Here is a 22,618-nt window from a genome sequence, read left to right as displayed (position 1 = left end):
ACAGTCAGGTTGGAGAAAATAGTCCCCTCTGATTTCCAGCATTGATACAGTTTCAGCACACAAAGAGTCACAATAGAACAATAACCACCGAGCCCACACTCATCCCAACACCTGGACCCTCCTTGTAATGCAACACTGACGGCATGTATGCAGGATCCATTTGAACAAAGCTGTTCATGTGGTGTGTATATTTAAAGCTAGATTTCCTCTTTGGTGTCTCGCACTAAAGGCCTGAGCTGATAACCATCACCTGTGCGTTGTTTGTGAACTGCCTTTGAATTCCCTAAAAAACAAACAAAGAAATGACCACAGGGTTCACAATGAAATCTCAGCCCATGAAGACGTTTTCCTGTAAATCAGTGGTTCCCAAAGTGGGGGCCAGGACCCCTCGGTGTGGGTTGATAGAAACTGATAAAAATGTGAAACCACTTAAAACTGTTGATGCTTCCCATCATTGTTCAAATATATGAGAAGAAGGTATTACATTTAAAGTAAAACCAAAGTGAAATTAGAATGTAGGAAGGAGTATCAGGGCCACACTAAGGGGGAAAAAATCTGAGATTAAGAGAATAAAATCCTACATTTAGGAAATTAATAACACGTCATAATCCTCAACCACCTCCAAGGACAGTGGGGGTCAGACCCTTATTTTGGTGGTTTGGAGCTGAAAGTTTGAGAACCCTTTCTATAAATGAATATCATGTAGTGTTTTTATTTTAGCCCTCCAGTGTGTTCCTTTTATTTCAGAAGTAACTCCTGTTGGTTACTTGAGGGGTAAATGTGATTCTTTACTCCTTAAAACAAGCGTTAACTTAATTTCATTGACAACAAAGAGTTAATGTAGTGTTATTTGATACAGTTGATATTGTGAATTTGCTGGTTGCACATCCTCAATATCTGGAGCATTGTTATCTCTTATGATGCTTTCACACTTCTTGCATGTGTAACCACTAAATTAATCATATTTCACTCAGACTTTACACAGAGTATTTCCTGCCAGCCACCTTGTACGTTTTCTACACGAAGTTAAGGTGAGCTGATTTGAAAACAGGAGAATTCACCGTGCGCAAGCGGGACGGGGTGATGATGTTTCTATCCTGCAAGCGGCACACGACCATAGACAGAGTGTGCATGGGACTGGGATCTTTGTGCACGTGATTAAACTGCTGATTTCTGTATTCTTTCCTGTTATTTTGTTGATATTGAGATTGTGCCAAACTACGAAGCATTGATATAAAGGCAAATTCTCAAAGCGTTGTATAGTGGAGTCGGTATCATCACGTCTTGCCTCCTGAGTCCCCCCCCCCCCTCCACCTCCGACCGGGATAGTCTGTGAGGTGCATGTGTGAACAACCAACTCAAGATGATTTCAGGGCCAGTGTGCCTGAAGTTCTTTTATTCTTTTGAAATAGCTTTGTCTGTATTTTGACCCTAAACCATGAATATCCATCTATCCATTTTTTCTATGGAGTCAGCTCGTGCAGTTGAAGCAGGATAAGCAAGTTGACCAAGACATCCAGCTCCTTCTGGAGGATTCTGTGGCGTTCCCAGGTCAGCATGTGCACGATAAGCCAATACAACAAATACATTAGGCATCCTCCTCAGTCTGTACGGGAACTTATCAACTGTGTACCTCCTCCATCACTACTGGAAACAGCTGCTATAACTAAACTAGGGCCTTCCCAGTGTCATCAGTTTCCAATGGCGCGACAGGTGTAGAGGGATAATGCAGCAGGCTTATCATAGACAACAAACTGAGCGATGCTATCAGCCAACCTAACACCCCTGACCTAATAACCATAGACACGGCCACCGGATACAATCTTTAGGACACTTTGATATACACGGGGGACTTCATCAGGATCCTGAAAACCTGCCCTCACAGGTCACACCTAGCCTGTGGAGCGGAGGGTTGAACGTCTCTTAAGGGAGGGGAATAAAGGTATGGACACAGAGATTCCTCCGCCCACCTGGAAATAAAAGTGAGCTGAATATATACACTGCACGCTAACATTAGGTCCTCAGTAAAGATGTGTTGGTTTTCAGGATAACCTGTGATTTGAACTTTGAACGTGGATACAGAGTGAAGAGGAGGATTCCTGCTTGATTGCAGTGAGTAAAGATTTTCTATTAATGATCAGAATCAGCTTTATTGTCCAGGTATGCTTACGCACACACACAGGGAAATAAGTTTAATTAATTACACACTACTGCTGCTGCAGATTTAAGAGTGCTGTTCCACTAGTTTTAAAATAATCATATTTCCGTGTTGTTGTTTATGTAGCTTAAGAAGAAATGTGCAGCGTCTTGTAACTCACCTTGACTGATAGCTACTCCTCCTCCACCCGACTGCGGTAGTTTCAGGTATTCATACGTTCATGTTGGTCTGCTTTGCTTTAGTAAATTGAATAGAGGCATCAGTATGAATCTATGTATATATCTCTGAGTCTGTTTAATAAGCTTTATATCTCAGAATAGACGATGTGTTTATCCACGCGTCTTCGGTGTTATTAAATTACCTGTAATGGGGACAACATTTTTCAGGACCGACTCTGCTGTGTGAAGACATTTTCTTGAGATTGAGATGAGAGCTACAGCGTGCACATTGTTTCTCCTGAGCCTGCTGTGGGACAGTGTGAGAGCCGAAAACTCGATCAGCAGCTTACAGATGGCAGCAGGTAAACCCAACTATCACTCCTCTACTGTTCAAAGCAAACATTAATGACTTTCTATATCAAATTCCTGCAGATATATATACTGATGATACAATGCATAAACAGGACACATGACACATTGTAACATTTTGATATTTACTCTTTCTCTCAATTGTATCCATGGAGTGTGACCGTGCCAGTATTTTTCTCACTATACAGAAAGCAGCAGCCGATTTCAATATCAAGCCAATTTCCCCCCCTCATACATTTCTAGTTTCGTGGGAAGGCGAGCTGCCGTGCAGAAAGTGGGACTGCGAGTGTACGTTCAAGAACCAGCGAGGCTGCTGCTGCGCGGCCACAGAGCTCCAAGAGGCGGAGGACCAAATCTTCCAGAGAGTGATGGAACTGTCCGCGCGCATTTTCCAGCTGGGAGACAGCATCCATGAAGTCATAGGTACTCTGCAACAAGGACCCTGTTTCAAACAGCTCATGGTCTTCTTACATGTGTCAGACGTTCATCAAACTCCTTTTTGAGGATTTGATACAGCAACAACCTACACTGCTGCAAAACTCACAATGGGACAATTTACAGACGTTCCTCTTGCTTGTAGAGATGGTCAAATGTTGTGAACTTGGTCTTTAGTCCATGTTGGCATAGAAATAATGCTTTTACCAAGGCATAGAGTGAATGAGCCTATGAATATCTAGTTAGCTCCCTTTAAGATGTTATATTTTGTATATACAGAGATCTAATTTAAATTCTAAACTAGGGATGTTCCTAGAACTTAATTTCCTGGCTAATAATTGCAAATTTAAATTCTTCTGTTTCTAGATCACACTCATTTCGGGTAAATTTACATGCAGTGTGAGCATAACGAGCATAATAAAGCTCGCTAGCATTAGCATGCTATCATGCTGGTGCTCAAGGGCGACATCTGCTGGATCAAAAAATCGCATATAAGGCCATTAAGGGCCATATTTCCTAAAATGTAACTTTATGTCACTGGTTTGCAAGTGGCACTAACTAACGTTAGCAGTGCCAGAAAATCCTGCCTTCAGTCTTCCTTGTAGGTTAACATCCACATGCCTGTGCTGATGATGCATTCCCAGTTTGAGAGGTCATATGTTGGTGTAACCTCACATGGACTACATACAACCTTTTCCCCATTTTCTAGATCAAAATACTGTCAAATCGCTCTACGGCACAAGAAGCTACAAATCAACTGTGCTGGTTTACATCTAGGTAGTAGAGCACTATGGCAGTAGCCTTTAAGCAGAGCTACAGCATGGGCAAGGGAGGGATGTGGTAATTCTGGTGCTGACTAGCGAAGGTGACCATCTTTAATCGTTTAGTCGGCTAATCTCACAACTAAACTTTGATCACTCATTGGTTTTGAAAAATAGTTGTCTGTGGGCACAACGCTGCATTTATTGTTATTTTCAGATCTGCAGGGATCTTTTCAGGGGAGGGCAAGAGAGTTTTCAGAGGACTCCACTCTATGCCTAAGATCCTGCCAAAGACATTTAACAATGACATGAGAGTGCTGTTTTTAACTTCTCTGTTGACTTCCCTTTGTTTGTTTCAGGAGGGGTACGAGTTGCATTCACAGCTTCCATGAGCCAGAGAAAGACCTGCTTTGGACCTTTCACCAGGAACAGCCCAATTCCTTATGATGTCATCACGCTCAACCATGGAAGTGGATACAACCCAACGCTGGGTAAGCGCTAATTTTAACATCTCATACAAGTGTTGTCCGACAGGGTTTACAGTGGCCGACAAGGGCAACTGACTTACAACAGCCTGAACGACTTATATTGTTCTCGTCATAGATTTAATCTTTTATTGCAAAATGGAAATGAAGGTAAACTTGCAGCAGATGACTCTGCTATAAAGATGCTCAACAGGTCTGCCAAGCAGCATGCCTCAGCTTTCAAGGTAGCAGAAGGCTAAACCACCTTGTATGAGGGTGCACCAAAAGCTTTAGGCATGAAAGGAGGAGGAAGATGGGGTGGTGGAGGCAAAGCTTTGCCAGCAGCAGCGTAGTGTGAGCAGCATTAGCGTAGCAGGGATCAGTGAGACGGGAAGTCGTATTTAAGTGGAACACCTAGTTATGAGTATTGGCTGTGATTGGTTTGTGCGTGATTAGATGATTTAATCAGCAGGCTGTCAGCTGATCACAGCTCGGGCATATACCTACCGCATCCTACATGAACTACAACGAAGCTTCACTGAGGAAAGGCGTTCATCAAATTCAGAAACAATATGCATTTCAAAGCAAATGCAAAAGTCTCAAACAAATACAGAGACTGACAAATGAACCAATCGTGCTGCAAAAATCCGAAACAACTGCATGAACACCAAACGTGCTGCATAAAACCTGCCAAATCAAAGAAGACACACATTCAGAAAACAGTCTTCAGAAGAAGTTCTCCAGGCCTTTAGGGGCGCTCAGAGGAGGATTTAAATCATTAAAGGGGGAGAGGAAGAGGAGGAAGAGGATATATTCTTTCGGAGTAGCATTGTTTGACGGCTAACTTAGCCGAGCTATCAGTCCACCATTTCTCATATAGCTTTGTGGGTCTTTGTACATGAAATGAAGTTCTGTTTTTGCACAGTAGAGAGAGGGGAATGGTCCCCGGAGACTTTATGCGGTCTGATAATGAATTCAGGATTTATTTCCGAATGATAGACTTTATTTTCAAAAGCAATGAAATTAGCTGCTTGAATATCTGATTGTCGGACATTTAAGATTAACACAACATGCTTAGTTAGATTTACTGATGTCCCTTAATGGCTTTTCAAAAATGCTAATCACTTTATCTGTGTGATCTGCTCACCTGAAACACATTTTTTTCCAGGTACATTCACAGCCCCTCGTTCTGGACTGTATTCCTTCGCCCTCTCGGTCTACTCCAAGGTCGGTGTTGAAGGCGAGAAGATGTACTACAAGGTGCAGCTCATGAGAAATTTGGAGGTGGTGGCGTCTACCTGGGAAGACAACAGAGAGGACTCAGAGGACAGCAGCACCCAGACGGTCCTCCTGTCTGTGGAGCAGGGAGGGCAGGTCTATGTAGAGCTGCTGAGTGGGAGGCAGCTTTGTGGGAACGTTGAGGGCCTAAACACCTTCTCTGGATCCTTGGTTTACCCATCTCTGCCCTGATAGTGGTTTGCTTAAAGGTGGTTGTATTGGAAACTGCACTATGTTGGCTTTTAGGGAAATTTAATAAAGATATAGTCTGTTTCTTTTCTTGGATATTGATGTGATTTTTGTTTAAGTTTCTTCACAGAATGAGTGGCACCAGAGCAACATATCACAAACCTTTTGTTGGTACTCTGATGACTCCCTACTTTACCTCTCAGGATCTTCTTAATGATTGTTTAAGAAATACCCAATAAAGAAATAGGTGCTAATGTACAAAACTGAAAAAATAGCAGTGGGACAAACCAAAGACTCTCCAGTCTACTAGCTCTGGTGCATATCAGGGTTCTGCATGTCACATTACGTCTGAGTGTGTTTTTTTTTTTCTGCTGATTTTATTCCGATTAGTTGTATCCAAATCAACAAAGCTTTTGGAGGTGGCTGAGTGAATCAATGGATATTTTATAGTCTTCTCTGCAGCTGCACCCACACAATTTAAAAATGCCTGATAGCTTCAGCTCTTTTCTTTTGGTTTGGAACTTTAGTGTTTCAAAGCTGATGAATCTGGACCGTAGACTTTTGGAGTCTTTTGGGTGAACTTGAGGCGAGGGGTTGTGCTGTCTTTTCTTTATAAAGTCTATGATCTTGAAACTGAGAAATGAGAGCACACAACCAACGTTGTTTTGCGACAAGCAGTTTAATGACCAGTAGCAAGAAACAGTAGTTATTTCAAAAAGGTTAAACAACACATCAACCCTTGAAGCAGGGACATTAGGGGTGGGGGTGAGACAAAAAGGGTGACACATGATACCATTTTATTTGCATTTTGAATGTGCACAAGCAATATTATTCCTCTGCTAGTCTGAAGTGTGTGAAAAAATACATCTAAATCACCTCATTTATCATAACTGTTTTTATTTGTTTTTGATTAATCACTTCCTTAAAGGCCGAATGTGCGACATGTTCAACATAAATATATCAGAAATCAAGTCTATCCTGTGTAAATGTCTCTCTGAGTCATGACTGTCTACAACAACATAGTGATCAAAGTCAGAAAGAGTGGGATGCTGGTAGTCTAGTGGTTAGAGCGCGCCCCATGCTTGGAGGCTTGACCCTCGAGGGCGGGTGGTCCGGGTTCGAAGCATCCGCCTGAAGCTCCTGTCCCATATGTCGTTCCCCACTTGCTCTCTCCCTGGTATCTGGCTCTGCCCACTGTCCTATCTCTAAAATAGAGGCAAGTAAAGCCCCAAAATAAATCTTGGAAAAAAAAAGTCAGAAAGAGTAAAGATGGCTACAGAGGACTCATGGAAATGCAGCTTTACAGTTCAGTCTGCTTCTCAAGCCTGCACTCTCCAGCCAATAGACGACTTCACAGTCGAGCAGTTCCCCATAATTAAGCGGGCCGAGAACTTTCTTAGTTACAGTGAACATTTCATACGGTGGGATGAGCACTTCAGCTTCTTGGTCACCAAAAACTGAATAGTCCCCCAGATAAGCTCCTGCACAGGTCTTGATTTTAAAGCAGGTCTCACTACCAAACTTTAATAAGTTGTTGTAGTAAGAGCTGGAGGCAAAGGAACCAAAGCGAATGATTTGTCCGACATTGCCAGAAAACAAACTCCTTGTGCGTCTGTAAGTTGTGTGACATTTGTAATTGCTATTCAAGATCTGTATGGCAGATGTCAGAAGAAAATGTAAGGAATGGAACTGAAATGAGAAGCTGTATTTGCTCGCTTCTGTTCTGACTGCTGTGTTGAAAATATCATAAATATTATTATCAGTATAAACACAGATTGCATGCATGTGGTCTTTGGTCAGAGCCTTGTCAGCCTCCCTTGGTTTCTTCTCAGCACACTTTGTTGTCTCACTCCAGGCATATTCAAATTTACTATTTCTAATTTCTTTGTTAAAGTAGTAGGTCTTGACTTTTTCCATCATTTTTTCCTGGCAGCCAAAGTACATGTCATCAACCGAATCTTCAACCATACCCAACGGGATGTCCTGGTTTTTCTCTCGGAGAGTGAAGTTGAAACGGATCTGAGGAGAGACAAAGAAAATAATGAAGGGCAAGGTCGTTCAACTACAGCGGCTCCGAGTGATGAAATACAGAAATGCAGGGGATGCTGCAGCACGTCCTAAAGTCGTGCAGCTTTAAGGCCATGAGATTATGAAGATTATTATTATTATTATTATTATTATTATTATTATTATTATTATTATTATTATTCTTTCTTCCTCGGACAGATGTTAAAGTTCCTTTATTCATGAGATAACAAAACAAGTGAAACAGTGACACAAAGGACAACACGGGGTATTAATTTTACAGGCATACAAATAGTCAATTGCCAAAGCAATGGAGGACCCAAGAATGTGAGAATGAAAGCAAAAGAAAAATAACATTGCAAGTCTATAAACACAAATGCATAGCCTATAGACACATAACAAGCAAAACATGCTAACATCAGTCTCCCCACACAACCACACACACACACACACACACACACACACACATACACACACACACACACACACACGTACACACACACACGTACACACACACACACACACACACGTACACACACACACACACACACACACACACACACACACACACACACACACACACACACACACACACACACACACGTACACACACACGTACACACACACACACACACACACACGTACACACACACGTACACACACACACACGTACACACACACACACACACACACACACACACGTACACACACACACGTACACACACACACACACACACACACACACACACGTACACACACACGTACACACACACACACACACACACACACACGTACACACACACGTACACACACACACACACACACACACACGTACACACACACACACACACACACACACACACACGTACACACACACGTACACACACACACACGTACACACACACACACACACACACACACACACACACACACACGTACACACACACACACGTACACACACACACACACACACACACACACACACGTACACACACACACACACACACACACACACGTACACACACACACACACACACACACGTACACACACACACACACACACACACACACACACACACACACACACACACACACACACGTACACACACACACACACACACACACACACACACACACACACGTACACACACACACACACACACACGTACACACACACACACACACACACACACACACACACACGTACGCCGCCCCGGCAAGTGCTGCAGAGTGAGAACTGAGTAAAAGAAATTTCGAGTCAGGAGCCAGTAAGAGGAAATAAACTAAAACATGAAGAGACTCGTGCTTTACTTGAAGGTGGGTATGTTGAATACTTTTGCAAAGCTTTGTCAGCATTAAAACATCGCCTGCACAAGTGGCTATATAGATAGATAGATAGATAGATAGATAGATAGATAGATAGATAGATAGATAGATAGATAGATAGATAGCAGCAACCAACACTTTACCAGGGCCCTCAACCAGTAGGTCTACAATTATAGACACATCACACAGCAGTTGTTCAGGCACTGATGCTCCACTCACCGTCATGAAGTCTGCAGGCAGCATCCAGCCGCAGAGTAAGAAGAATGAAATGAAGGTCAGCATGTTTCTCTGAAGTGTTAAGACTCTACAAACACACAAAACAACAAGTCAATAAAATGACCTTCACTTTAGTTTGTAGTGTTGATAAAATCATTGTTGAACTATTGGTTGAATTACAAAAAAGTATGGTACTCAAAAGCTTGACTTACCAGACTTTCGAAAGAGATGATGCTGCAAACTTTGTGAGCTCTTTGAAACAGACGGTTCAATGAGACAACTGGTCCTCAGCACATGACCAGAACCCCAATGGGTCTTTCTTTATATACCTTTGTGACCAGGCGGGTCACAAGTCCTCCGACGCACATGAACAAGTTTGTAGAAATGATGAGGGTGGACTACATGTGAATGTCTAAAGGTGTGAGTGTGATAGGAAATGAGTATGGTTTTGTGGTCAATGTTTTTGCTGTGAGCTGCAGAACCACAGACAGACAACTCTCCGACATGTTTTAACTGAATGAAATGCACACTGCAGCACGTTTTCATTACATGTCAAATGATGAAACTGAGAAATGTCATTGTTGTTTTGAGAAAAGGAAAAAAAAGATGCCATCATGTGTCAAAGAAGTTGGAACAGAGGCAACAAAAAGGCTGAAAAAGTAGTGAGATGCAAAAAGAAGTCACCTGATGGAACAGCTGACAATTAATTTGATTATCTGATAACAGGAGAGTAACATGATGAGGCAACATGTTGGGCGGTAGTAACCCAGACTGTTGGGAACCGGAGGGTTGCCGGCAGAGGCGCTGCTTGTCAACAAGCAAGGCAGTTGAGTGTACTTCCTGAGCACTGCTGATGTGCCCCCCCCCCCCCCCCCTCTTTGTTATAGAGAGACATGCTTCTCACACACAGGCCCAAATCACACACACACAAAAAACACACACACAAACATGATCTGTAGACATGCATTAGTGGAGACATATCAGAGTAGGTCTGCTACACAGGGAGCCCACCAGAGCTGTTGGGAGTTTAGTTCCTTGCTCGAGGGCGCTGAGGCCAGACCAACTTCCATATGGTGGTATGCTCCAATTCTAAATCTCCTCTGATTCACACATTGATTAACTGACTATATTCAATAGTTTGCTGCAATTTTTTCCTATGATGATGAAGGGATGACCCTCCCTACTCTGTCTCTAATTGACTAGTACGTACTAGCTGAATGTATGAATGAGTCGTCTCACATGTCACTGTTTATTACAAAGGCCATTTTTCCTCTGCTGCACTGGTCACCTAAAAAAAAAACATTTGCAGGGAAAATTAAGAGTATACCCACTTCTTCAGCCACTACTACACTACTGCATAGCAGCCCAACACAGTGTAGCCTGCTAATAATTAAGTTCAACGAAGAAGAAGAACGGGACAGAGTAAACAAAAGGGACTATTTAGGGTCGGATCGGTACCCTTGGCACCCCAACAGAAGAGTACCAAAAAAGTATGGCGGTATCCATTCCCAACTTTTGACGGTGGAAACGCCAGTAAATGGGTTCCGTACCGAACCGAACTAAACTGGACTGCTTGGTGGAAACGGGGAGTCTTTTGGATGAACTTGAGGCACGGGGCTGTGCTGTTCTTTCTTTATAAAGTCTGTGGTCTTGAAACTGAGAAATGAGAGCACACAACCAATGTTGTTTTGCAACAAGAAGTTTAATGAATAGACTCAAGAAACAGTAGTTATTACAAAAAAAATAAACAACACATCAACCATTAAAGCAGGGGCGTCATGCAAGCCAAAAAAGGGGGGGGGGGGGGAGCGGGGGGGGGGGAGCGGGGGTAGATAATGATGCCTTTTTTTGCATTTTGAATGGGCACAAGAGGTATAATTTCTCTGTCATTCTTACAGTCTGTGAAAAAAAAACTAAATCATGTGAGATTCTTCTGTTTTGTAGCTTTCATTCACCTTAACCTTTCCCCACCAATCTGAAGTCAAATACTTTAACTGCTGCTGTGGAGTGACCTAACGCAGCAACCTTTGGGTCAAACTAACTACAGAACACAAATGCAATCTGCAAAAAGGGCCTGCAGAGACTCTTTCTCCTCAGATCTGTTAGTGAGTCCATTTTAACCTTTTTGTTTTATCTCATAGTATGGTAACCTTTGTTAGGTGTTGTATACGGCAATAGAAGAAGAATATACTTAACTTAAAACATTTCTGATCAATACTACATTTTGTTAAAATAATCATACGAAGAAATCAAATAAAATCCTGACAGATGTAAAAAACTAAATCTGTGGATGGACATGACACCCCTTGAAGCGATACATGGTGATTAAAGTAAGAAAGAGTAAAAATGACTGGTTGATTTTCTTTGAGGAGCCACAGAGGACTCATGGAAGCGCAGCTTTACAATTCAGTCTGCTTCTCAAGCCTGCACTCTCCAGCACATAGACGACTTTACAGTCGTTCAGTTCTCCAAAATTACCCTTACCGAGAACTTTCTCAGTTACTTTGAACGTTTCATACGGTGGGATGAGCACTTCTTCTTCTCCGTCAATTGCAGAATAGTCCCCCAGATAAGCTCCAGAACAGGTCTTGATTTTAAAGCAGGTCTCACTACCAAAGTCTGTTAAGTTGTTGAGGTAAGAGCTGGAGGCAAAGGAACCAAAGCGAATGATTTGTCCTACATTGCCAGAAAACAAACTCCTTGTGCGTCTGTAAGTTGTGTGACATTTGTAATTGCTATTCAAGATCTGTATGGCAGATGTCAGAAGAAAATGTAAGGAATGGAACTGAAATGAGAAGCTGTATTTGCTCGCTTCTGTTCTGACTGCTGTGTTGAAAATATCATAAATATTATTATCAGTATAAACACAGATTGCATGCATGTGGTCTTTGGTCAGAGCCTTGTCAGCCTCCCTTGGTTTCTTCTCAGCACACTTTGCTATCTCATTCCAGGCATATTCAAATTTACTATTTCTAATTTCTTTGTTAAAGTAGTAGGTCTTGACTTTTTCCATCATTTTTTCCTGGCAGCCAAAGTACATGTCATCAACCGAATCTTCAACCATACCCAACGGGATGTCCTGGTTTTTCTCTCGGAGAGGGAAGTTGAAACGGATCTGAGGAGAGACAAAGAAAATAATGAAGGGCAAGGTCGTTCAACTACAGCGGCTCCTAGTGACGAAATACAGAAGTGCAGGGGATGCTGCAGCAGAATAACTGATGCATTTGACTGCATACACTTAGTTTAATCGAAGCAATTCACCAATAATGTGGATGATTATCTCCATACGTTTTGAGAATCCTACGATCTAAAGCACACATTTGTTCCCAACATTTGTTGTCATACTTATGGGTGGTAGACATGTTCTTGAAAACAGTTACAGTTAAAAAAAATTTGAGGATCGCTCACAGGTTTTTAAATGCTTCACTCACCGTCATGAAGTCTGCAGGCAGCATCCAGCCGCAGAGTAAGAAGAATGAAATGAAGGTCAGCATGTTTCTCTGAAGTGTTAAGACTCTACAAACACACAAAACAACAAGTCAATAAAATGACCTTCACTTTAGTTTGTAGTGTTGGTAAAATCATTGTTGAACTATTGGTTGAATTACAAAAAAGTATGGTACTCAAAAGCTTGACTTACCAGACTTTCGAAAGAGATGATGCTGCAAACTTTGTGAGCTCTTTGAAACAGACGGTTCAATGAGACAACTGGTCCTCAGCACATGACCAGGACCCCAATGGGTCTCTCTTTATATACCTTTGTGACCAGGCGGGTCACAAGTCCTCCGACGCACATGAACAGTTATATATTTCCAAATAATGAGGGTGGAGTAGAAGGTCTTAAGGTGTGAGTGTGATAGGAAATTATTGTGGTTTTGTGGTCAATGTTTTTGCTGTAAGCTGCATGACCAAAAACATGTAGACAGACAACTTTGTGATACTGTATGTTTTAACAGAATGAAATGCACACTACTGCATGTTTTCATTTTTTGAAGTATTCACCTTGTGAACTATATGTGCAAGCTGCAAAACGTATCCTATTTCCTAAAAAGATTGGAATTTTGTAAATCAAAACAGAATGAGATGTACTGCAAAACATTAGAACCCAAATAGCAGCGAGAAAACATGTCAAATGTTGAAACTGAGAAATGTCATTGTTGTTTTGAGAGAGGAATAAAAAAAGATGCCAGCAACATGTGTCAAAGAAGTAGAAGTAGAATATCAAAGAATATCAGGTAAATGTTTTATCTGGTGTTCTTTTATCTTCTATTGGCTCTCCCCAGGGATGTGTCCTTTCACCACTATTATTTGTATTATATACAAATGACTGTCAATGTCATTACGATGGCAGACACGTAGTCAAGTTTGCAGGTGACTCGGTAGTTGTCAGCAGGAGTCTGACCATGGTCCAGTAGTGGCAGACTTCCCTGAGTGGTGTAAAATGTTCCTTTTAGAAATAAACATCTCTAAAACCAAGGAGGTGATTATTGACTTTAGGAGGAAGCATCCACCTCAATTATTGGGACAGGCTGTTGATGTGGTGAATGAACTTAAATACTTGGGTACAATCATTGACGAAAACCTCACATTTGAAGCCAACACAGATGATGTTTGTGCAAAGGCATATCAGCATATTCACTTTTTATCAAAACTGAGGAATTTTAATGTCGATCGTGTTTTTATAAGAATGTTTTATTCTTGTTTTATTGAGTCTCTTTTTACCTTCTCTTTCATCTGCAGGTCTGTCAACTTGAAAATAGGAAGAGGTTGGAGCAAATCGTCAGAATGTGCAGTAAAATAGCTGGCTCTAGTTTTGATGATCTCGCCCTCTTATACAGAGTCAGAGCAACAAGCTGCTGCATCTTGCCCAGATGCAGGACCAACAGATTTAAATACTAATTTGTCCCTGGTACCATTTTTCTCCTCAACAATACAATGTAAATCCCCTCCCCATTCTTTGGTGTATGTAATTTATTGTTGTGTGTATTTCAGATTCACTGCCGGATGTAAAGCAAATTGCCCCTCGGGGGTAACTAAGGTATACATTGACCTTGAAAGAAGTCACCTGATGGAACAGCTGACAATTAATTTGATTATCAGGAGAGTAACATGATGAGGTAACATGTTGGGCGGCAGTAGCTCAGACTGTTGGAACCGGAGGGTTGCCGTTCAAGTCCCAGTGCAGACCAAACCTGGAAATTGGTTTGGTAGCTGGAGTGGTGCCAGTTCACTTCCTGAGCACAGCCCAGTGAGCAAGGCACTGTAACCCACACACACACACACACACACACACACACACACACACCAGGCCCCAACCGCTGACATCTCTCCATTAGTGCATGTCCATACGATCCTGTTTGTGCATGTGTGTGTATTTCAGCCTCTGTGTGTGTAAGCATGTTCAACCTCAGAGTGTTCATTTCCCCTCGCAGGATTAATAGGCTATATCTTCTTTAAAACAGCTTGGCTCCATTGTAAAATAGTCCGGGTGATAAACTGGCCTTCCTGCAGACCTGAATCATCACACATTGAAATTGGTCTCCACATTTCCCAAAATGCATTAGTGTTTTTTAAAAGAACAAATATTGCAACAAAGTGTGCCGACTTTTTTAAAATGTGTTACTGGCATTGGGTTCAAAATGGGCATTTGGGATTTTTCTCATCAACCAAAAAATATCTGATTCAACATTTGATATGTTTCCTTATTTTTAATTCATGGAGTTTCAGTGTTTTGCAAATCAAAACTTTTTGATTTTACATTTACATCAAGAGTTTTGGTAAACACAGCTGTCACTTTATTTTATTATCATCACATGTGCACCATGATACCCCAGACTAAATTAATTATGCTGAATTTGTTTCATTTATCAAACTGGACATGAACACATTTCAAGGTGTGTGTGTTTGTGTGTGTGTGTGTGGGGGGGGGTTATTGATAGGAAACGTGCAGCAGAGGAAAATATCTGAAACCAGTGGCACCCACAGAGTGCTTCACACATTCACAGCCTCTCCCTCTCTTTCACACTCTTAACAACACGTGTGACATCATTAATCGTCAAACTCCTTTGTTGTCACACAAGGTGAGAGTTTTGTGGAACATGTTGATCTTCTTCTTTGTCCCATCAGCCAAATTTAGTGACTTTAAATTCTTGATATCTTTTTCATGTTTTAGGACTGTTAGTTTCACATCTCCAGTAACATTATTTGTCAGACCCCGAAACAACATTAAAACATCGGGTTTACGTTCAGATTAAAACACTCCGTTTTGAAGGTTAAGAACAATGACCTTATGTGTTTTTGTGTAAAATTACCGCGGGAGTTTCTTTGTCTCTACACTCCAGCTGTCCGGCTGTGCTGCGCTCTGAGAACGCAGCTTGTGGGTGTTGACGGACGAGGGTACGCGGAGCTGTAACGGAGCGAACATGCATTGCACATGTATCTGGTGGAAGTTCTTGGTAATGTTAGTTCAACAGAATCAAAATATCAACAAAAAGAGTGGTGAAGTGGCACACCGGTTGCATAGTGGTTAATTTGCATACTACATGAACAGAAGCTGTTGCTTGGGTTTGATTTCCACCTGTGACTCCTTTCCCGCATGTCATTCCTCACTCTCTCTCCCTGATTTCCGACTCTATCCCCTGTCCTGTCTCTCTAATTAAGAGTAGTACAAAAGTACATCTTCATTAAAAAAGGTGTGGAGAAGAACATACTGTAACAGAAAACATTGTCAGTCTTACCGTTATAGGGCTCAACAGTGTGCTTCCGGAAGTAAACATCTCGTTCATTTTTGCAATAGAAGATTTGTTTATTAGCCATTATGTCATAACCATCCAAGGTAGGTATATGGCGATGGTATATGTTCCTGTAGGAGACACAAGGTCGCATGATATCCACTTTGTTTTAAGAAAAACAAGATTTATAAGAGATATCGGGAAAATAACTAAGCTCATGGCACCACAGCGAGACGTCTCTGATTAGTTGAGCCTTCTGTTACCATGGCAATTTATCCCGCAAATCGGAGCCATATGCGAACAGATAAGTTTTGCTAGCAGGCTAGCTAAGACGATATGTACTGATAACCCTATCATGAATGTAGTTTATATTTTCCAAAAGACAAACTACAAGACAGTACAACACTTGTATTAACAGTATAAACACTATAACAACGACAAAAGTTACTTTTAAGAAGAAACAATATCATTCACAATGGATTGTGGGATGGGTAGTTCCTTGGCTCCGATGGCTCTGTGATGAACACAGTCTTGTACCTTTGCCTTTTTTTCTGTTTTTTGATGCCGTTTTGGTGCCGAATTAAATGCAATATAGGCTTCAATCATAGGGCTTTTGTCTGATTTGATGTTTGCCTGGAACCAAGACAGCCAGCTACCCCAATACCCGTGACTATAATACATTTCGGCGCAAAAATCACAAGTCCAAATATCGCTTGGCCATCTGCGCCTGAAGCCACAAACCTTGAAACAAATTACAGCTGTGATGCTGTGTGATAGTTGTAAGTCCTTCAGGTAACCAACTGTGTAGGAATATTTACTCACCAACAGACTATTTAGATTAAAGTAAAACACAAACTGTAAACATTTCTCTCAATGATTGTTTCTTTATGAATAAGTGTTTGGTGAATCTTTCCACCTTTTGGGTGGAAGTGCGTTATTTCTCTGAAGCTGCTGGAGGTGTTAAGTCTGTGTTCGAGTCAGTCAACACAACTTTGTTTCCTATGAGCAGCCCCGACTTCAAAGAAACAAGTGTCTCACTTATTTTTTCACTTGGATATTCATTTTCACCAGACAGACCATACATTTTTACATAAAGGTATGGTAGAGAGTGGATTTTTGTTGCACAGGCCTTAATCATCTTTGCAATGAGTGTTTTCAAAGATAGAGTCAGCAGCTTTTTCCCACAAAATAAGGCCGTGTTCACACTTGACTTCTTTTTTCAACTGTCAGCGCCTTTTTTACATACAAGCCTGTGGTAAAATGAAAAAGGATGACGCCTTTTCAAAAAGTGCTGCACCCGACGCCTTTTTCAGTTGAATTATTTCAACTTTTCAGAAAAGCACTGGGTGACATCAAGCGCCTTTCTGACAGCTGACCAATCAGGATGAGTAGTAACCTATGTCCCTAGTTACCGGTGCCCAAAAATGGCAAACTTCCACCAGATATGTGTGCACTGCGTGTCCGCTCCGGTCTGTTATGGGACCGTGCATCCTCGTCCGTCAACACCCACCGGCTGCGTTCTCAGTCCGCAGCACGGAGAGCACAGCCGGACATAGTGATGTGAAAAGCAGTTCTTTTCAGTGTACTGAATCAGTAGAATCAGTTCAGTAAAGTGATTTGTTCAAAAGATTCGTTCACCGAATCGTTCAGTACTTCTCTGCAGCTCTGCCTGTGAATCAGAATGAAATAAGCTGAAACACGGCCAAACGTTTAGTTCTGCTCGCGATCGTACTGAGAACAGCCGGTGGTGAATAATAAGCCAATGAGCTGAGAATTTAGCTGGATAAAGCTACAGTTTGCAAACTGAAAGCTGCTAAAACAATCACATTTATTTTCCCCGACCGTTTTGTTCAGTACGTTCAGTACACAAATCACTCACTGACTGTCTGACTGAGAGGAAGAGAGTGACTCGGAGGCGGAGCTCTCGTTCAGTTCGTTCACTGAACGAGAGCTCCGCTCCTTCTCTCAGTTCGTTCAGTGATTCACGTCGGAGCTCTCGTTCAGTTCGTTCAGTGAACGAACTGAACGAGCAAGACTGCGAGTCACCAGCCTCAGTCACACACACACACACACACACACAGTACTGACTGAAACACGATGGTTAGTAGATGTTAAAACAGTCAGCTGAGTGAAATTAAGTTGGCTATAAAAGCTGTTTGTAAACTGACAGCAGATATAAAAAGCACATACATTTTCGCAACACCTAAATGTTAAATAATATATTTTCTACTTCCTCAATTTTGGAGACATGAGAGGGAGAAGTAGGGGCGGGCTTTAGTGACACAGAGCTCCCTACCGACTCCGTCCTGTTGGTTCAGTCAGTACATATCACTGACATGAAAGGAGAGGGAGGCTTTGAGAGACTCTTGCGGTCTAGAGAGAGACACGAGACGGGAGAGAGGAGAGCGCAACTGAAGTTGAGAAATGAACGACTCTTTTCAGTTAGTGATTCAGTTCAGTTCGTTCACCCAGATGATTCGTTCGTTTTGAACGAATCGCTCAATAATGAAGGGCAAGGTCGTTCAACTACAGCGGCCGTATCCATAAAACTATAGTACAAAGAGTTTCTCCGAGTGATGAAATACAGAAATGCAGGTGATGCTGCAGCACGTCCTAAAGTCGGGCAGCTTTAAGGCCATGAGATTATAAAGATTATTATTATTATTATTATTATTATTATTATTATTATTATTATTCTTTCTTCCTCGGACAGATGTTAAAGTTCCTTTATTCATGAGATAACAAAACAAGTGAAACAGTGACACAAAGGACAACACGGGGTATTAATTTTACAGGCATACAAATAGTCAATTGCCAAAGCAATGGAGGACCCAAGAATGTGAGAATGAAAGCAAAAGAAAAATAACATTGCAAGTCTATAAACACAAATGCATAGCCTATAGACACATAACAAGCAAAACATGCTAACATCAGTCTCCCCACACAACCACACACACACACACACACACACACACACACACACACACACACACACTCCATAGGTTCTGTTTGTGTAGCAGTGAGCTGACCAAACACAGACGCCGCCCCGGCAAGTGCTGCAGAGTGAGAACTGAGTAAAAGAAATTTCGAGTCAGGAGCCAGTAAGAGGAAATAAACTAAAACATGAAGAGACTCGTGCCTTACTAGAAGGTGGGTATGTTGAATACTTTTGCAAAGCTTTGTCAGCATTAAAACATCGCCTGCACAAGTGGCTATATAGATAGATAGATAGATAGATAGATAGATAGATAGATAGATAGATAGATAGATGGATAGATATCTATCTCTCTTTGTTATAGAGAGACATGCTTCTCACACACAGGCCCAAATCACACACACACACACAAACATGATCTGTAGACATGCGTTAGTGGAGACATATCAGAGTAGGTCTGCTACACAGGGAGCCCACCAGAGCTGTTGGGAGTTTAGTTCCTTGCTCGAGGGCGCTGAGGCCAGACCAACTTCCATATGGTGGTATGCTCCAATTCTAAATCTCCTCTGATTCACACATTGATTAACTGACTATATTCAATAGTTTGCTGCAATTTTTTCCTATGATGATGAAGGGATGACCCTCCCTACTCTGTCTCTAATTGACTAGTACGTACTAGCTGAATGTATGAATGAGTAGTCTCACATGTCACTGTTTATTACAAAGGCCATTTTTCCTCTGCTGGACTGGTCACCTAAAAAAAAACATTTGCAGGGAAAATTAAGAGTATACCCACTTCTTCAGCCACTACTACACTACTGCATAGCAGCCCAACACAGTGTAGCCTGCTAATAATTAAGTTCAACGAAGAAGAAGAACGGGACAGAGTAAACAAAAGGGACCATTTAGGGTCGGATCGGTACCCTTGGCACCCCAACAGAAGGGTACCAAAAAAGTATGGCGGTATCCATTCCCAACTTTTGACGGTGGAAACGCCAGTAAATGGGTTCCGTACCGAACCGAACTAAACTGGACTGCTTGGTGGAAACGGGGAGTCTTTTGGATGAACTTGAGGCACGGGGCTGTGCTGTTCTTTCTTTATAAAGTCTGTGGTCTTGAAACTGAGAAATGAGAGCACACAACCAATGTTGTTTTGCAACAAGAAGTTTAATGAATAGAATCAAGAAACAGTAGTTATTACAAAAAAAATAAACAACACATCAACCATTAAAGCAGGGGCGTCATGCAAGCCAAAAAAGGGGGGGGGGGGGAGCGGGGGGGGGAGCGGGGGTAGATAATGATGCCTTTTTTGCATTTTGAATGGGCACAAGAGGTATAATTTCTCTGTCATTCTTACAGTCTGTGAAAAAAAAACTAAATCATGTGAGATTCTTCTGTTTTGTAGCTTTCATTCACCTTAACCTTTCCCCACCAATCTGAAGTCAAATACTTTAACTGCTGCTGTGGAGTGACCTAACGCAGCAACCTTTGGGTCAAACTAACTACAGAACACAAATGCAATCTGCAAAAAGGGCCTGCAGAGACTCTTTCTGCTCAGATCTGTTAGTGAGTCCATTTTAACCTTTTTGTTTTATCTCATAGTATGGTAACCTTTGTTAGGTGTTGTATACGGCAATAGAAGAAGAATATACTTAACTTAAAACATTTCTGATCAATACTACATTTTGTTAAAATAATCATACGAAGAAATCAAATAAAATCCTGACAGATGTAAAAAACTAAATCTGTGGATGGACATGACACCCCTTGAAGCGATACATGGTGATTAAAGTAAGAAAGAGTAAAAATGACTGGTTGATTTTCTTTGAGGAGCCACAGAGGACTCATGGAAGCGCAGCTTTACAATTCAGTCTGCTTCTCAAGCCTGCACTCTCCAGCACATAGACGACTTTACAGTCGTTCAGTTCTCCAAAATTACCCTTACCGAGAACTTTCTCAGTTACTTTGAACGTTTCATACGGTGGGATGAGCACTTCTTCTTCTCCGTCAATTGCAGAATAGTCCCCCAGATAAGCTCCAGAACAGGTCTTGATTTTAAAGCAGGTCTCATTACCAAAGTCTGTTAAGTTGTTGAGGTAAGAGCTGGAGGCAAAGGAACCAAAGCGAATGATTTGTCCGACATTGCCAGAAAACAAACTTCTGTCAGCGTCTGTAAGTTGTGTGACATTTGTAATTGCTATTCAAGATCTGTATGGCAGATGTCAGAAGAAAATGTAAGGAATGGAACTGAAATGAGAAGCTGTATTTGCTCGCTTCTGTTCTGACTGCTGTGTTGAAAATATCATAAATATTATTATCAGTATAAACACAGATTGCATGCATGTGGTCTTTGGTCAGAGCCTTGTCAGCCTCCCTTGGTTTCTTCTCAGCACACTTTGTTGTCTCATTCCAGGCATATTCAAATTTACTATTTCTAATTTCTTTGTTAAAGTAGTAGGTCTTGACTTTTTCCATCATTTTTTCCTGGCAGCCAAAGTACATGTCATCAACCGAATCTTCAACCATACCCAACGGGATGTCCTGGTTTTTCTCTCGGAGAGGGAAGTTGAAACGGATCTGAGGAGAGACAAAGAAAATAATGAAGGGCAAGGTCGTTCAACTACAGCGGCTCCTAGTGACGAAATACAGAAGTGCAGGGGATGCTGCAGCAGAATAACTGATGCATTTGACTGCATACACTTAGTTTAATCGAAGCAATTCACCAATAATGTGGATGATTATCTCCATACGTTTTGAGAATCCTACGATCTAAAGCACACATTTGTTCCCAACATTTGTTGTCATACTTATGGGTGGTAGACATGTTCTTGAAAACAGTTACAGTTAAAAAAAATTTGAGGATCGCTCACAGGTTTTTAAATGCTTCACTCACCGTCATGAAGTCTGCAGGCAGCATCCAGCCGCAGAGTAAGAAGAATGAAATGAAGGTCAGCATGTTTCTCTGAAGTGTTAAGACTCTACAAACACACAAAACAACAAGTCAATAAAATGACCTTCACTTTAGTTTGTAGTGTTGGTAAAATCATTGTTGAACTATTGGTTGAATTACAAAAAAGTATGGTACTCAAAAGCTTGACTTACCAGACTTTCGAAAGAGATGATGCTGCAAACTTTGTGAGCTCTTTGAAACAGACGGTTCAATGAGACAACTGGTCCTCAGCACATGACCAGGACCCCAATGGGTCTCTCTTTATATACCTTTGTGACCAGGCGGGTCACAAGTCCTCCGACGCACATGAACAGTTATATATTTCCAAATAATGAGGGTGGAGTAGAAGGTCTTAAGGTGTGAGTGTGATAGGAAATTATTGTGGTTTTGTGGTCAATGTTTTTGCTGTAAGCTGCATGACCAAAAACATGTAGACAGACAACTTTGTGATACTGTATGTTTTAACAGAATGAAATGCACACTACTGCATGTTTTCATTTTTTGAAGTATTCACCTTGTGAACTATATGTGCAAGCTGCAAAACGTATCCTATTTCCTAAAAAGATTGGAATTTTGTAAATCAAAACAGAATGAGATGTACTGCAAAACATTAGAACCCAAAT

The 22,618-nt window shown here is 41.5% G+C and overlaps 3 protein-coding genes and 1 pseudogene across 5 annotated transcripts; 1 reads left to right on the top strand and 3 right to left on the bottom strand.

The window, feature by feature from the left end:
* The first annotated feature begins 129 nt into the window (after window positions 1-129).
* On the top strand, window positions 130-6,338 carry LOC109989056 (cerebellin-1-like). Of its 3 annotated transcripts, XM_065954500.1 has the most exons (7): window positions 130-1,942; window positions 2,047-2,112; window positions 2,285-2,364; window positions 2,545-2,678; window positions 2,929-3,108; window positions 4,241-4,372; window positions 5,514-6,338. In XM_065954500.1, the coding sequence occupies exons 4-7, from the start codon at window positions 2,585-2,587 to the stop codon at window positions 5,813-5,815; spliced, it is 708 nt and encodes a 235-aa protein (XP_065810572.1). In that variant the 5' UTR covers window positions 130-1,942; window positions 2,047-2,112; window positions 2,285-2,364; window positions 2,545-2,584; the 3' UTR covers window positions 5,816-6,338. The 3 variants fall into 3 exon arrangements, with proteins under 3 accessions (XP_065810572.1, XP_065810573.1, XP_029134464.2); XM_065954501.1 differs by lacking the exon at window positions 2,285-2,364; XM_029278631.2 differs by having other exon boundaries at window positions 130-2,112.
* A 134-nt stretch (window positions 6,339-6,472) lies between these two features.
* Window positions 6,473-9,739, bottom strand: LOC109976303 (ecto-ADP-ribosyltransferase 4). The gene is made up of 3 exons (XM_020626450.3): window positions 9,592-9,739; window positions 9,383-9,467; window positions 6,473-7,831 (listed from the first exon to the last, which is right to left on the bottom strand). Exons 2-3 carry the CDS (start codon window positions 9,443-9,445, stop codon window positions 7,097-7,099), a joined length of 798 nt encoding a protein of 265 aa, XP_020482106.2. The 5' UTR covers window positions 9,446-9,467; window positions 9,592-9,739; the 3' UTR covers window positions 6,473-7,096.
* Window positions 9,740-11,762: 2,023 nt separating this feature from the next.
* Window positions 11,763-13,161, bottom strand: LOC109989044 (ecto-ADP-ribosyltransferase 4-like). Its single transcript, XM_020640649.3, has 3 exons — window positions 13,020-13,161; window positions 12,811-12,895; window positions 11,763-12,494 (listed from the first exon to the last, which is right to left on the bottom strand). Exons 2-3 carry the CDS (start codon window positions 12,871-12,873, stop codon window positions 11,763-11,765), a joined length of 795 nt encoding a protein of 264 aa, XP_020496305.2. The 5' UTR covers window positions 12,874-12,895; window positions 13,020-13,161.
* A 7,728-nt stretch (window positions 13,162-20,889) lies between these two features.
* On the bottom strand, window positions 20,890-22,289 carry LOC109989046 (ecto-ADP-ribosyltransferase 4-like; annotated as a pseudogene).
* Between the last annotated feature and the right edge of the window lie 329 nt (window positions 22,290-22,618).

Source organism: Labrus bergylta, chromosome 1 (assembly GCF_963930695.1).
Source record: "Labrus bergylta chromosome 1, fLabBer1.1, whole genome shotgun sequence".
NCBI classification, from domain to species: domain Eukaryota; kingdom Metazoa; phylum Chordata; class Actinopteri; order Labriformes; family Labridae; genus Labrus; species Labrus bergylta.
Note: the sequence above shows the minus strand (reverse complement) of the source record. Positions and strands in the feature narration are given on the sequence as shown.